At 51.9% G+C, this 14,247-nt stretch overlaps 1 protein-coding gene across 6 annotated transcripts in view; it reads left to right on the forward strand.

Moving 5' to 3' along the window:
• MAX (MYC associated transcriptional regulator X) overlaps positions 1–5,333 on the forward strand; it is a 25,266-nt gene extending 19,933 nt beyond the window's left edge. For 2 of the 6 annotated variants that reach the window (XM_006738615.3, XM_006738616.3), the window contains 2 exons: positions 2,492–2,615; positions 3,865–5,333. In XM_006738615.3, the coding sequence (XP_006738678.1) occupies positions 2,492–2,615; positions 3,865–4,052 (312 nt within the window). In that variant the 3' untranslated portion in view covers positions 4,053–5,333. Of the gene's footprint in view, positions 1–2,491; positions 2,616–3,093; positions 3,195–3,864 lie in introns of all 6 variants that reach the window. The other 4 variants (XM_031033840.2, XM_081830378.1, XR_004077336.2 and 1 more) reach the window with 3 other exon arrangements.
• The last annotated feature ends 8,914 nt before the right edge of the window (positions 5,334–14,247 follow it).

Here is a 14,247-nt window from a genome sequence, read left to right on the forward strand (position 1 = left end):
TATTAAAGAGGGCACATTCTGCATGGAGCACTGGGTGTTATGCACAAACAATGACTCATGGAACACTACATCTAAAACTAATGATGTAATGTATGGGGATTAACATAAGAATAAAAAAAAAAGAACAGTCCTCACTGAACATTTGCAGTGTTGCTTTCTGGGAACTGTTAGTTGAAAAAACAGGCAAACTTTAAGAGAGACTGGGATGTAAATATGCATAGCAACTAGATCATTGATGGGGTACATAGAATTTGGAGGGCTAGGTGGAGTCTGAGAGAATTTCTAGTCAGATAAGAAATAGCCATGGAGAGGGATGCCTGGGTGGCTCAGTCGTTAAGCGTCTGCCTTCGGCTCAGGTCATGGTCCCAGGGTCCTGGGATCAAGTCCCAGATGGGGCTCCCTGCTGCGAGGGAAGCCTGCTTCTCCTTCTCCCACTCCCCCTGCTTGTGTTCCTGCTCTCACTGTCTCTCTCTCTGTCAAATAAATAAATAAAATCTTAAAAAAAAAGAAAAAGAAAAAGAAATAGCTTGGAGAGCAAAATTCGGTCTGCGGTCACAGAGCCCAGAACGCACCTGTCTCCTGGATGCCTAAAACTCTTCCTTGCCGCTCTGCCACCGATCCTACAGTAATTCTTTTCAATTCCATCTATAGTATACAGAGAAGCAGAGTATTTTAATTAGTCCTTTCTGATTATGTGCCTCTTTTTTTCAATTTATCCTCTAGTAATTACATCCTAATAAGTTCCCTTCGGCAGAAGTGGGAAACAGCGTCGGAAGCAGCCTTGCAGCCAGGGTTGCAAGCCCCCATTGCTAGGTACTCTCATTCTTGCTACAGAAGCCGACTGACTCCAGAAACACACCTGGCTCAGTCTCCACTCTCGTACCCCTGCTGTGCTACTCTCCTTGCCCAGAGTGACCCTTTCACACAGATGTCACCTCAGTCTAATGTGTGTGTGTGTGTGTGTGTGCGCACGTGCATGCACACACACAGCCAGGGCCAGTGCCTGGCACACAGTAGGTAATCGCTCCAGCCAAAAGCCATCTTTGCCGTGGCCTTTCTAATCTGTACTACTCAAGTTACACTTGTCGGTGCTGCCCTGTGATTTGTCTGTGTATAGATATATTTATCTCCTCAGCTAGATAGTAAGTAAGCTTCTGGGCCAAAGAAGCCATGACTAATACATTTTGTTTCCCCACAGTGTCTGCTCAGTACCTTGCACATAATTTGCAGCAGATAAAAATGGTTAAATATGAACAATTTCCTTTTGAGGAAATTGCCTTAAGCATGCTATATAAGAGGAAAGCCTGGAAGTTCTGGTACTTGGGAGGAATGGTGAATAAATCCAGGCCTTGCAAACTTCTCTGACCCGCAGCCCAGCCTGAGGTATATAAAGTGAGATTGTCAGGATTTAATACAAGTAGATTTAGTTTTGCTAGCCTGAGTGTAGATGTCTTCTTTGCCATTTTCCCCTGTTGTGTTCTGGTTGTTTAGGACCCGCTAGGATTGTAACACAGAACTGTCTGGTACTGCCCTACCCTGAGTAAGAAGCTTTGCCACCACACTCAACTTCTAGACTACCCTGCCTTGGGTGTCAGTCCTCTGGGCTTTGTACCATTCTACCAATTTGGCTGGTTAGCCGCCTGGCTATGAGTAACTCTGGCCATGTTTGCAACCTGGAGGGATTCTTTGCAGGCATGTTGGACCTCCAGGGGCCAAGTAACCTGACATCCATTTTAATGGCTTATCAACTTGTTCCTCTAACAGGGCAGTGCCTGGGCTGCCCATGCCCATGGCCATGGTCAAGGTGTGGTTGCTTCCTGAAATGGCCCAATCTCCTGCCCTTCCTGTGTTGACATCAAGCTCAGACAGCTCTCACTAAAGTCTCTGCAGCCAGGAAGGCTGAAATAATGACACAGCAGCATGGCTCAGTTGGGAAATGTTAACGCAGTCAGGGTTTGTCTGAAATCTAGGGACCTGGATGAAAAGCTTTACACCTACTGCAGTTCTGAGCTGGCTCCCCCTAGAACTTGCTCTTGTCTCTCTGGCCCAGCTGCCCGTATCACTCCCTAGCAGAGAGTGGGCAGCGTAAGCTCTCAGTTAAGTACTATTTTAATGTTTTCAGACGTAGCCAGGCTGAAGACTTGAAAGCAGCCTAAAGAACCAAAGGGGCTGGGAGGAGTACAAGTTCAGGAGTCCGATGGATCCGAGTTTGAATCCAGGCTCGGCCATATGTAGCTGGTGACTTCGAATAAACCAGTAAGGTTCTCTGAGCCTCGGGTTCCTGGTGGAGTTGCTTCAGAGCGTGCTGCCGGGAGGCCCCTGGACCGGCACGGAGAAGGCTCCCAGCAGCAGTTACTATTTCCTCGGTCCTGTCCCGCCTCACCCTCCTGCTTCTATTCCCCTGGGCTGCTCTTGCAGAAAGGCGTGGTTTCCTCACTGCTTGGACTAGGTCTTTATTTTGTTCCCTTTGCTTTTTCTCCTATGGCAACAGGCATCCCGGGCCCAAATCCTAGACAAAGCCACAGAGTATATCCAGTATATGCGAAGGAAAAACCACACACACCAGCAAGATATTGATGACCTCAAGCGGCAGAATGCTCTTCTGGAGCAGCAAGGTGAGCCCCTGAGCCGGTGGGGCCACTGGCCCTGCTGCGCTCCGGCCAGGTCAGCGCTTCGCACCTGGGCCTGCAGAGTCAGAACCAGTTACGGAGCGCGTGCTCATACGCAGCTGCAGCCCTGCTTCTGGGGCCTGAATAGTTGAGTGTTAGAACCATCCTGAGGAAGGACCTGAGCCGCCAGTGAGGGAACAGTGGAGTCTAGGGGTTGGACGTTTGGAGACTTTTTTCTGACCTGATCTCTCCCCTTCTTGGGGCTCAGGTGCTCTGCCTGCAGTAGGGGTCACACCTAGCATCAGGTGTCTCAAAAGAGCTTTGAGGTCCTTGGATTGGAGTGTGCTGTGTAAGTACCAGAAACTCCAGGTGTTCAGGGACAGTGAGCCCTCCCCATTGTCAATGATAGTCCAATCAGGGCAGCCTATGGGCCAGGCCCATGCTGTTCTCCAATGCTCACACCCGCCTTTTCCTACAACCACAGGGGAAAGCGAGAGCTGATCAAGTTCTTTGTTCCTGGGGAATTCACTTCTCTTCCTCCCTCATGGAAGATGCAAGTAAAAGGAAATGCAAGTAACCACCTGGGTTAGAACACCTCAAATAAAATAAAATAAAATAAGATAAAATAAACGGGTTGACCTTCCAGGCTCAAGATGAGCTGAACCCCAGGGGATGGGCAGCGGGAGGTGGCAACGGGTTGGTTACTGGGCCGAGCAGCCTGCATGTAGGGGCTGTGTGTAGAAAGGCCCAGGTATTCTGTGTGTATTGGTGACTTGCTTCCAAGTGTCCAGCTTGTCTTTCCAAGTGGATCTTGTACAAGAGAGCTAAGCCAAAACTTTGGCTGACACATCCTATGTCATCCTTTCCTACTGTTGTGTGGCCTTCACACCCTTTGTGGAGCCTGGCATGGCCGGGCCAGCTTTCCCTCTGTCACTGCACGGCTGGGTCCCACAGGGAGCTTAGGCTCCTGTCTCTACACTCGGCTTCCGTGGCAGGACGGTGACATCACAGGCCTTCTCTTGAGGGTTGGGTGGCATTGCAGAGCGGCTGGCCATGTCCACTGGGCCCCTGGGTCTGGCTGGGAAAGGAGGAGGGAAATGAAGCGTGTGGGTGGAACAGCCACCCAGAAGGGTGTTACTTCTGAGCCTCGGGGGCCAGCAAGCCCTTCGGAAGAACAGGCTGGACCCTGAGCTGAGACTTGGTTACTCCCCCAGTCTCCAGAAGGCTGTAACCCGCTCGCTTGGTTGCCTTTCAGTCCGTGCACTGGAGAAGGCGAGGTCGAGTGCCCAACTGCAGACCAACTACCCCTCCTCAGACAACAGCCTCTACACCAACGCCAAGGGCAGCACCATCTCTGCCTTCGATGGAGGCTCAGACTCCAGCTCAGAGTCGGAGCCCGAAGAGCCCCAAAGCAGGAAGAAGCTCCGGATGGAGGCCAGCTAAGCTCCGTGGGGCAGGCCAGCAATACAAACTGTCTGTCTCCTCCATCGTCCCATCCTCCTTTCAGTTCATCCCTAGAACCCTCACAAACATTTAAGAGACTTTTTTTTCTCTTTCTATTTTTTTTTTTTAATTTTATTTTTACGTAGAAGCTCTTGGATAACAGCTCTCGTTCTCCTTCCCCATTTTTGTTGTTTTTTTTTTTTTAACATTTCCCTTCAGGGATTCCCTGTCCCCACCAGGAATTTTTAAACCAAAACACCCCAACTTGGCAGCTTTTTCTGTGGAGGACAGACGGCCGGCCGGCCCTCCGAGCACATGGTGTCCTGACCAGCCACCAGCTCCTCCCGCCCTCCTGGGCCCTTTCCCCCGGGCCCCCCTCACCTCCGTTTGATAGACTTTGTGAATCTGTGGACTGCTCTACTTTAAGAAGATGACCGGTTTGGAGTAATCAGAATTAATCCCCCTTCTTTTAAAGGATTTTTTTTTTTCCTAAAAAGCTATTTATCGCTATTAAAAGGCCAGATCCTTGAAGAAGTCTGTGGTATAAAAACAAATGGGGACAGAGTTGCAGCACAGTCTTTGGCCTGTTTCACTCCTGCTTCTGTCAGCCAGCCTTAGGGAGGGCCGCGTGACACTTGTGGGGTACGTGTGGGGGGCAGCGGTGAAGTGGTAGCCGCCAAGGGGTGGTGGGGGTGGGACCAGGAGGGAGGATCGGGTTGGGGAGAGGTTTTGTATTGAGGGCCAGTGATGATGTTTTGATATTTATTTCCTGCTACTGAAATTTGAATCTGAGTGAATTGTCCCTATTTCTGATGATGTCGGTATTGCAAAGCGGCAGATTCATAAAGTAATGATCAAATCTTCCTTTCTTTCCGTGTGTATTTCTAAGAAATAGAGCCAACTGATTTTGTATGTAAATACCAAGAGCAATTGACCTGGTACTAAACCCGCCCCCCAGTGCGGACCCTTCCCCGCCCTCACCCCACTCCCGTTCCACATGTCCTGGAACCTGTTCCCGTCGTGTGATCCAGCCCTGGTCCTGGCTGCGGTCAGCAGATCCCAGTGAAGGGGTTTGTGTGTTTAGGCCTCATTTCTTTGTCTTTTTCCTACTCCGTTCCTGGCATTTGCTGATTTCTAGTGTGTACTCTGTAGTCTCAGTCCGTGTTTGATTCCATTCCATGGAAATAAAAAGTATGTTGTACATACTGCCCAAGAATTGTCTTGCAAGTTAAGGCTTTCCCCTTTACTATAAGACTATAAATAAAAACTTATTTTATCCTTCTTGGTGGTGGTGTCTTCTTGCCCTTGCAGAGGCCAAGATGGTTAAGGGAAGAGCCCTCTGGAGGCCACGGGGCCCGTGGGGAAAGCTAAGAGAAGGCAGAGCTCCTGGAAGTCACAGCAACCCCCTTCTTGTTGTAAGGGCTCAGCTCAGCTGGCCAGGCCAGGGGATGGGTAAACCAGTGGTGGTGACTTTGCTCATTGGAGAGTAGCTTTTAAAGTTCCAACAGGGATGGGGTTATCCAGAGCAACATTTCTAGAGACCGTTCCTGTTAAATAAATGACCCTTGGGGAATTGGTAGCCCAGAGCTGTGGGTTTGGGTTTCTCTTGGTAATGAATGCCCAGTTCAGGGGTGACTGGTAGTCTCTAGCTCCTTTGTGTTTCTAGAGAATTCCACCACGGTAAGAGGAGGCAGCAGAGCTGCCCAGGGCTGGAAATACAGGAGGCTCGTTCACAGCATCATGTTAGCTCCACTCGGCCTAGGGACCAACACTGGCCTGAACTTGTTTGACCTTGAAAGGAAGAGAATTTATGGCCAGAGCACAGCTCAGCTTTGGTTTTCCTGTCTGGCTGACAGGAAACACTGCTATTCCTAGACCAAGGGAGGGAGTGAAGTTAAATCAGTTCTTTGATTTGTCCCTCTCTTTAGAATGGTAGTGCTCGGGCTCCTGTCAACCAGATGTCGAGTTCAGAGCATCTCTTTGGTTAATGGGAGTTGATAGGTAGGCCGTGTTTCTACAACAGGCAGTTTGGAACATGATCAAACCAAACCCCCAAAACCATGATTGCAATTAGGAAAACAAGGGTGCTGGGAGAACAGCATCCCATTTATTAAAGGGACTCCTTTCCAAGACAGGAATAGAGACAAGAATAAGAAAATGAGAATGAAGTTAGGTGATTTAATAAGCCCTCAAAGGTCTCATGCTTTCCTCTTTTTTGTTGCTGTTTATTATATCTCTGTGTATCTGGCCTTAATTATAAATCTCCTACACAATTGGCTCGGAAGGGAAGGGGTGGGCCTCAGGAGCAAGCTGCAGGTGAAGCTGTGTTTTTGAGGTCGAAGGAGTGTGCAGCTGGGTACATGGGAGGTGGGGAGCGGGGAGAAGGGCAGTTGAGCCGTAGGCGATGGCCCCGAGAGCCAGCACTGGCTCCAGGATATTGGCTGGACAAGGGCTTGAGTTTTCGGCTCCTCAAAATTTCAACAAACCAGTTGGAAGAAAAGGGCCCGGATGGGAGGCTACTATTTCCTGGGAAGATGTGAACCACCTGACTACATGCTGTGATGGAAGAAAGCAGCTTCCCAGAAAAGAAAACAAGGTAGGAGACCCAAGCTGGAGGTTGTGCTCGCTGAAGGGGACAAATGAGAGTCCCGGCTCGGTTCCTTCCGGTCTGTCTAGGAAGCCAAGGTATGCATCTCCCGGGACACCAAAGGCTGACCCTGGGTTGCTCGCCCAGCAAGTCGCTGCGCTGTGGCAGGCGGCAAAGAGCTGGGGAACCTGGTGATGTGCCTGGTCACTGCGGCACCGACGGTCCTGGAGAAAGCCACCTGTTTCTCTTTCGCAATGGTAAGCTTGGTATTTTCCTACCTTTACGATTGTCCCAAGTACAAGGGTATTTTAAATGGCCCGGTTTTTTTTTAAATTCTTTATATGCAGACCCCATATGTAGAGTAGCTACAAGTTCAGCAAAGAATTAGCTCACCGAGCTATCATCTTAGCTGGGAAAGGTTTGAGAAACAAGACTAAGTAGATGAGCGGAGATGGAGCCCTGACCTGGGACTGAAGAAAGCAGAATTCTGTTTCTAGAAACAGAGCGTTCTGTGCTTGGGTTCTGAAATCAGACTGCCTGAGTTCAAAACCCTGGCTCTGTCAGTGGCTGCTCATCTCGGAGCCACTTCTCCCAGCCTGTGTCCTCATCCATAAAACGAGGATAATCATAGTACTAGCCTCATCAGGTGGCCGTGAGGGTTAAATGAAATCATGCTTATAACGTGCTCGACCTCAGGCCCTAGTGAGCACCCCGGTGCCAGCTCATTAGCTACACAAAGCACGTGACCAGGGCTGACCAGAAGGTGGAAAAACCCCGCTCCTGCAACCAGCCTTCCCTGCAGTATGTGAGGGCGGACATCCCGGGGTCCCACAGACGCTTCCCACCCCTTCCAAGGCAAGGTGAATAAAGAGACAGCAAGGGGACCCCAGGACTGGACTGACATGCTCTTTAAAACCGAAGAGGCACCTGTGGGTTCCTTAGGCCTGCTGTCAGCCCGAGCGAGGCGCTGCCGTTCCCTCCTCCCGCTGTTCTTCGGAGCCTCTGAACTTCGGACGCTGGTGTCGTGCCCATGGTGCTGGTACTCAGGGTGGGGTCCTTGAGCCACGCCCCGGGGTGCTTGTTAAAAGCCTTTCTGGGCTCCTGCGTCTCTGACCTAAAGCATACTGTGGCCCGACAGCCAGAGCCCGTCTGTTCAACAGGCTCTCCCACATGGTTCTTACGCACTTAGGTTTGACTCCCAAAAGGAAAATAATGCAGAGAACAGAAAGAAGCTGTTGGAGGAAGTGTGAGGCGCAGCTGAGCCGAATTAGCAAAGTGGGCGTAAGGTCAGGCCCTCTAAGGCTGCACTTGGGAGAAAGGGGGGCGGGAAGAGAGGGGCTTGGGAAGCCATCCACTTGATAGGACTGCCTTGCTGGTGTTTTCCCTTTTCCCGGTGGCGCTCTCACACTCTTGAGGGCTGCCTAACGCCTGCTTTTGAAGCCCCCAGCAAGGGTGATGGCATGGGGCCTCCCCCATCTTTATACCACACACTGGCTGTCCTCTGATGGCCAGGCAGGTCTATAGGCCAGTCGGAGCAAGGCTGTCTCTCGGGCCTGTTGGCCAGGCTCCACCCTGGACAGCCTCCGGAAACATGAAACCAGAGCCTTTCTTTGTTCCCAACAGTTTCTCTAGCCTGAGGAGGAAACGCAGGGTAGGGAGAAAGTTTGCGGGCCTCTGCATTGGCCATCTAATGGAAACACCACGGGGAGAACTAGGGCCCTTCGGAAGCCCCGCTAGGTCACGAATGGGCAAAGACAGAAAGCCCTCCACTGTGTGGGGTTATGAAGGCATGGACTAATTTAATTAATACAGCGCCAGGCTTTCCTCGGGAAGGGGATAAACAAAAAACCTCTTCTACTTAATTCCTGAGATGGAAATCAAAGTGGCCAAATACCCCATTCCTGGACAAGTTTGGATAAGCAGGCTTACGCTGGGCCGGAGTGACGGCATCGGGCAGGCCCCCACTGGAGTTTCGGAGGCTCTCCCGGCAAACAGTCACCAGCTGGTGAGTGTCCTCATCGCTCCGTCAGGGTCCGGGCGGGGCCGGGAGCCGGGCAGGGCCAGGAGCCGGGCAGCTGCCGGGCTAGTGCCTGATGGCTCAGGCCCCCGGCTCCCCGTGCCTCCTGGGTTGGCTCCGGGTGACACTGCCCCGGTCTCCTGAGGCAGAACAGGAGGACAGAGATAGCACCAAGTGCCATGGTGAGGCGTACGGGTGTAAGTGCGAAAGCCCTTCAACTGTGCCTGGCACTTGGTAAGTACTCAGATGTTAGCCAGCCCTAGGTCTGTCTGCCGTTGTGGGCCCTGGGCTGTGTGACCATTTCTGTTTGAGTTTTGTTGAAACACGGAGGGAATAAAACCCATCCTTCAGTGCATTTCATTTTAATCGTTAAAAGGAAGTAAATCCATGTTGAGTACCAGAGGGTGGTAGCAAATAGGCTTTCCTTGATTTCTGTTGGAACTCAAGACCACAAATCTTACTACCTTTTGAAAAACTCTGGACATGGAAACGAAATACAGCCTTGCTAGCTGGATCGGAGCCATGACCCATTACCATATTGGTTCCTTCGCCCTGTTCTCCATCCTGGTTTTACTTTGGATTTCTGCATTGCCTGGCGGCCCGTGCTGAGCCACGCACAGGGATCCTGCAAGCCCATCTTGTGGCTGCTCGCTCTTTCCTGCCCGGGCTTGCTTCTGATAGTGGCTGAGTCCTTGTTGTTCAGCCTTCCCTCTCGGGGGCCCCTTGAGCTGAGCTGCCTGGAGAGGTGAGGTGGGGACAGACTAGCCTGTCGTCTCCATGTGGACTGGACCCCAGGGCCCACACACTCTAGCTCACGCTGACCGACATGTGTGTACCTTGTGCACGCACACACACCCAGCGGGATGGGCGTGTCTAGAAGAGAGCCCAACGGGTGGCCCTGGACAGTTCCCAACCAGCTGGGCAGGCCTGTTCTGACTGCCAGGCCCCATTTAGGATTGTTTTCCTCCGATGACCATGGCAGAAGTGGGGCCCTTGTATACCGATAGCCTTCTCCGGGCAAAACTGTCTAGCACAGTCTCTGTTAATTTTTCCCAGTAAATTGAAGGCCAGAGGGGGCAGCGGGGAAGAAAAATCAAGGATCCAATGTTAAGAAATCTGTGCCAGAACCTTCCACTCCAGTGCTGAACGTGAGGAGGGTCTGAGTGTCCTGCCAAGAGAAACAGAAACCTGACAGCTACCATAGCAGGCCAGCTGAGAAGGGTACATACCCCATAAGCTGGCTCCTGCCAGGGCCCAATGAGCCACGCAGGGTCTGGGCCAAGAAATACCCAATGGGCATGCGGAGCTGCCCCCCACCGCCTCAGTCACCCCCAGCCGGAGGAGCCGACAGTGCGGCTCCCACGCACATGCTTGAGAGCTTCCTTGTTTCCTATCTCCCGTGCCATCGACAGCTCACAGGTGGCAGGGGCGGGTCTGGGGCTAAAGGACAGTGGCCGATGGCTTTGGGCCAAAGGCCACAGCAAGGCCAGCCAGCCAAGAGAAGGAATGTCACGTCCACAGCAAACAGCCACCACAAGGCCAGTGGGAGACTTCAGGGAGAGGAACTCTAGTTCAAACAGCTCGGCCAGGTTTCCCACCCAGGAGATGAGTCCGGGGCTGGCCACTCTGCGCAGAGCTGCTGGGAGCACTTCGGCAGGCATTTCCGGCTGGAAGCTCCCCCGAGGCCAGGGCCTGGTCTCCGTGCTCACTGCTTCCTCGCTATCACAGAGCCTGGCCTACCGCGGGGTACCCCCGCCCCCCCACACACATGCAGGTGCACATGCCAAGCGACTCCAGCCTCTGGCGCACGAGCGTTTCTGTGTGCTTGCCGTCCCGTTCTGGGGTTGCCTCTAGGAGAGTTCAGCCCCAGGTCTGCGAGCAGCACGCATCTTGAGCCGAGCGCTATGGCAGGCGCTGGGGAGATTCAGGGCAGCTGAGGAAGCGTGGAGGAGGCAGAGACCAGACTCAAGCACATGGCCCAGAGGTGCACGTCTGCACTCCAGAAGCCGAAGGAGATCTGAAGCCAGGCCCTCCACGATGGACTTGGCATGCAGAGGGGCAAGGAACAGGGCCAGGCCCTCGCTTCTCAAGCTCTGGTATGCTCGCCTTCCTCCCTCCCCACAAGCGCCCAGTGGAGGCTTTGGGTGAAGGGAAGGTGGGCCAGAGCCTCTGCTGCCCATTCCACCAGAGTCACTGGCTGCCTTGGTATCCAGGCCCAGGCAGCCACTGCTCCCAAGAGAGAGGGGAGGGACTGGATCAGCCCTCCTGGGAGCGCAGCATAGCTCTCCTGGGTATTGTCATCCCCCTCCAGAGTTGCCCCTTGCCGGACCCTCACCGCTCTCCTGCCAGGCACTGGTCAGCCTGCCTGGGGGACAGAGCCCCCTGCAGTCCCAGGGTCCCCTGGCCCTGCCCTCGATAGGGCTGTGACATTTAGCCTTCTCTGACTTGGGAGCCGACGTTCTCAGCTCCTGTCACCACCTTTATCCCATCTGCCCAGGCCATCACAGGTACAGCAGAGGACAACATGAAGTCTCACACCCAAGATCATTGGCACGCAGTACTTTTTATTCTGGAAAGAACTGAATGTTATCAATGATTGAGAGAGTAATGTACTGAACCCTAATGTACCCATTCTCCAGTGTCAACGATTCTCAACATGCCATACTTCTTGAAAGAAAAGGGATGACAAAATGCATGATTATTATTTTTTTATTATTATTTTCTAAGTAAGGAAGTGTGGAGATGTCAAAGGGACACAGGAACCAACTGGAAGAGTTAAAGGCCAAAGCCAGAACAATCTGAGCAACATAGTATGGAACATAACCCAAAGTATAAAATCAATACTCGTGAGTCCATATCGATATAAACACGATTGAATAAATAAATGGAGAAAAGACAAACCTCCCACAGAAAAATTCCAAATAATTTATGTAGATACTCCACCTTTAAGGATGTGGGGCATAACTCTCCATTCCCGCCGTATGGACCGTGCACAAGGACTTCCTACTAAGGGGGACAGACAGTCTGGAAAGGGGAAGAAAGAGGAATCTCACAGTGGGGTAACCAAACACACTGTTCAGCCAGGTGACCAAGGTTAACGGCCCCAGGGATAAGCCATGAGGACACACGGCCCCTTGAGAGGATGTGAAGAGAGGGTGCTTGGCCTCTGGGGCCTGCCTTCCAAAACCCACAGCCCCAGTCTAATGGTTTTCACACAAATCCCAATTGACGGACACTACAAAATATCTGACCGGTACTCCTCAAAACTGTCAAGGTCACTCAAAACAAGGAAAGTCTAAGAGAAACTGTCACAGCCAAGAGCAGCCTAAGGAGAGACTTGACGACTAAATGTAATGAGGTATCCTGGATGGGATCCTGGAACAGAAAAGGGGCATTAGGTAAAAACTAAGTTATTTAACTGAACTATGGCCTTTAGTTAGTAGTAATGTGTCGATATCGGTTCATTCGTTGTGACAAAGGTTCCACCCCAATGTAAGATGCTTACACTAGGGAAACTGGCTTAAGGGGCCTATGGGAACTCTGTCTACGATCCTTGCAATTTTTCAGTCAATCCAAAACTGTCCTAAAATAAAAAGGTTGTTTTTTAAAATGTGTTCCTATTGTTGTTATTTTGCAGGAGTCGTGTTTATGCAGGAGGGGCAGGGGGCAGGGAAAGTTTTCCAGTAAGCTGGGCTGGCACCGCCTGCCTGGTTGTTCTTGGATGTGCCCAAGAAGTGGGAGGGAGGCATCCGGCCCCTGGCCCCGTTCTCTGAGCCTCCTGCACCAGCTGGTGGAAAGCAGAGGCGAGGTTATTGCTGGGAAGTGAAGAGGATGTCCAGGAACCAGCTAGGCAGGCCAGGCCAGGCTGCGGAGGGCGGGCTGTTTTCGGGGCCGTGATCTGCTCCCAGAAAGACTGACTCACCACGACCTTGCTTGGGAGTCACGCGGTGTCACACTCCGCACTTGGGGTGGCACCCATTTGGGGCGGGGAGCGTCGCTCTACGCTGAGGACTCAGCAGAGTGGGAGGTGGCTTAGAGGGGTGAGGTGAGCCTGCACCTGCTGTTGGCTGTCACCGTCCTTGTCCTGGTAAAAGATGGGGACAAGCATTTGCGGTCTCAGCCGTCCAGCCCTGGAGGTAACCCATGCATGTTTAGCTCCTGCCCCCATTCCTGAGACCACCCATCTCACCTTCCTTTAGACACCTGGAGGCATGGGAACACATGGGCTTGGAGGCAGCGGATCTGGGGTCAGGTTCAGACTCCACCACTCAAGAGCTCGGAAACGTGGGTGATTCACTGAAGCTCTCTGCCCTGTTTCTACAGCTGTAAGATGCAGATAATACACCTGCCTCACCCGCCTCATGAGGCTGAGTCAAGGATCAAATGAGACAAGGCAAGTAGGTCAGAAGGAACTCTCTTAGGGGTTATTCTTTGGGTGGATGTGGCAAGAGGGGGGTCAGTGTCCTTCAGGCAGCAGGTAAGGACTTTGATAGCCAAGGGGCTAATATGGGATCAGGTTTTGTATGTATTAGGATGCTTTTGGTTACAAGTAATAGTAAATCCAACTCAGGTTGGCTCACATAGCTGAAAAATCCAGAGACCAGGCAAGCTGCAGGAGTGGTGTGATCAGGGTTCTGGCCATGTTTCTCAGTAAGTCGGGGAGTCTGTGTGTACTGCTTCTAAGACTGGCTTCCTTCTAGGTAGGAAAATGGTTGTAGGAGCCCCAGGCCACACATTCCACCATCCCTCACAGGAGAGAGGTGCTTTTCCTCCATCATATAATGTCCAGGGCTTCTCTCTCTTTGGTCTGTTTTAGGCCACGTGCTTGGCCCCACATCCATCGGTGGGGCTGGGCCAAGCCATTTGACTGGCTTCGGCTTGGGTTATTGCCAAACCTGAACAAATTACTGAAGCAAAGACGGACGGATTAAGATGATTGGCTTAGGCCAGTCAGGGCCTGGACCTGGAAAAAGGAAGGGGATCAAATCCACACAAGCCTATTGGCCGCCACAGTTGGGGAGGGGAGGAATGGATGCCAACAATGTCCACCACAGGTTTCCATCTCAGTAATAATCCACGGTTGTAGAGAGCAATGGTGATTTGTCTCGCTAGCATCCGTGTCCTCCCTTAGGCTACAACCCTAATCTGCATTTGCGGCTTCATTCCTTCCCCATTCTTAGACTGTGTGTTTCTGATGGAACCCCATTGCCCACTCATGGGAGAAGCATGTGATCCAGACTTAGGTCAATGGGTGCACTCTCATCTCCTGGCCACTGGGCTGCTTCTCGGAAAGGTCCTTGGCCTGATCAAAGCCAATGACACATAGTGACTCTTGCCAGCAAGGAAGACCGGGAGAGTGCCAGTTGCTCGTCTGCTGAACTTCACCCTGAGAGGCTATAAGGTCTGGAGCTATTGCTGCTGACATTTTACACTCACGTGGAGAGAGCCCGAGGTTGGAGCTGATACAGAAAGATGGAGAAACCTACCGAAGCTGTGCAGCCAAGCTAATTCCTGGATGTCTGTCTGTGAGTCAACACGTTTCCTCTTTGCGTGAAGCAAGCTGTAGCCATGTTTTAAATCACACAGTTCTC

This window comes from Leptonychotes weddellii, chromosome 9 (genome assembly GCF_054177405.1).
Source record: "Leptonychotes weddellii isolate Sample4059 chromosome 9, ASM5417740v2, whole genome shotgun sequence".
Classification (NCBI taxonomy): domain Eukaryota; kingdom Metazoa; phylum Chordata; class Mammalia; order Carnivora; family Phocidae; genus Leptonychotes; species Leptonychotes weddellii.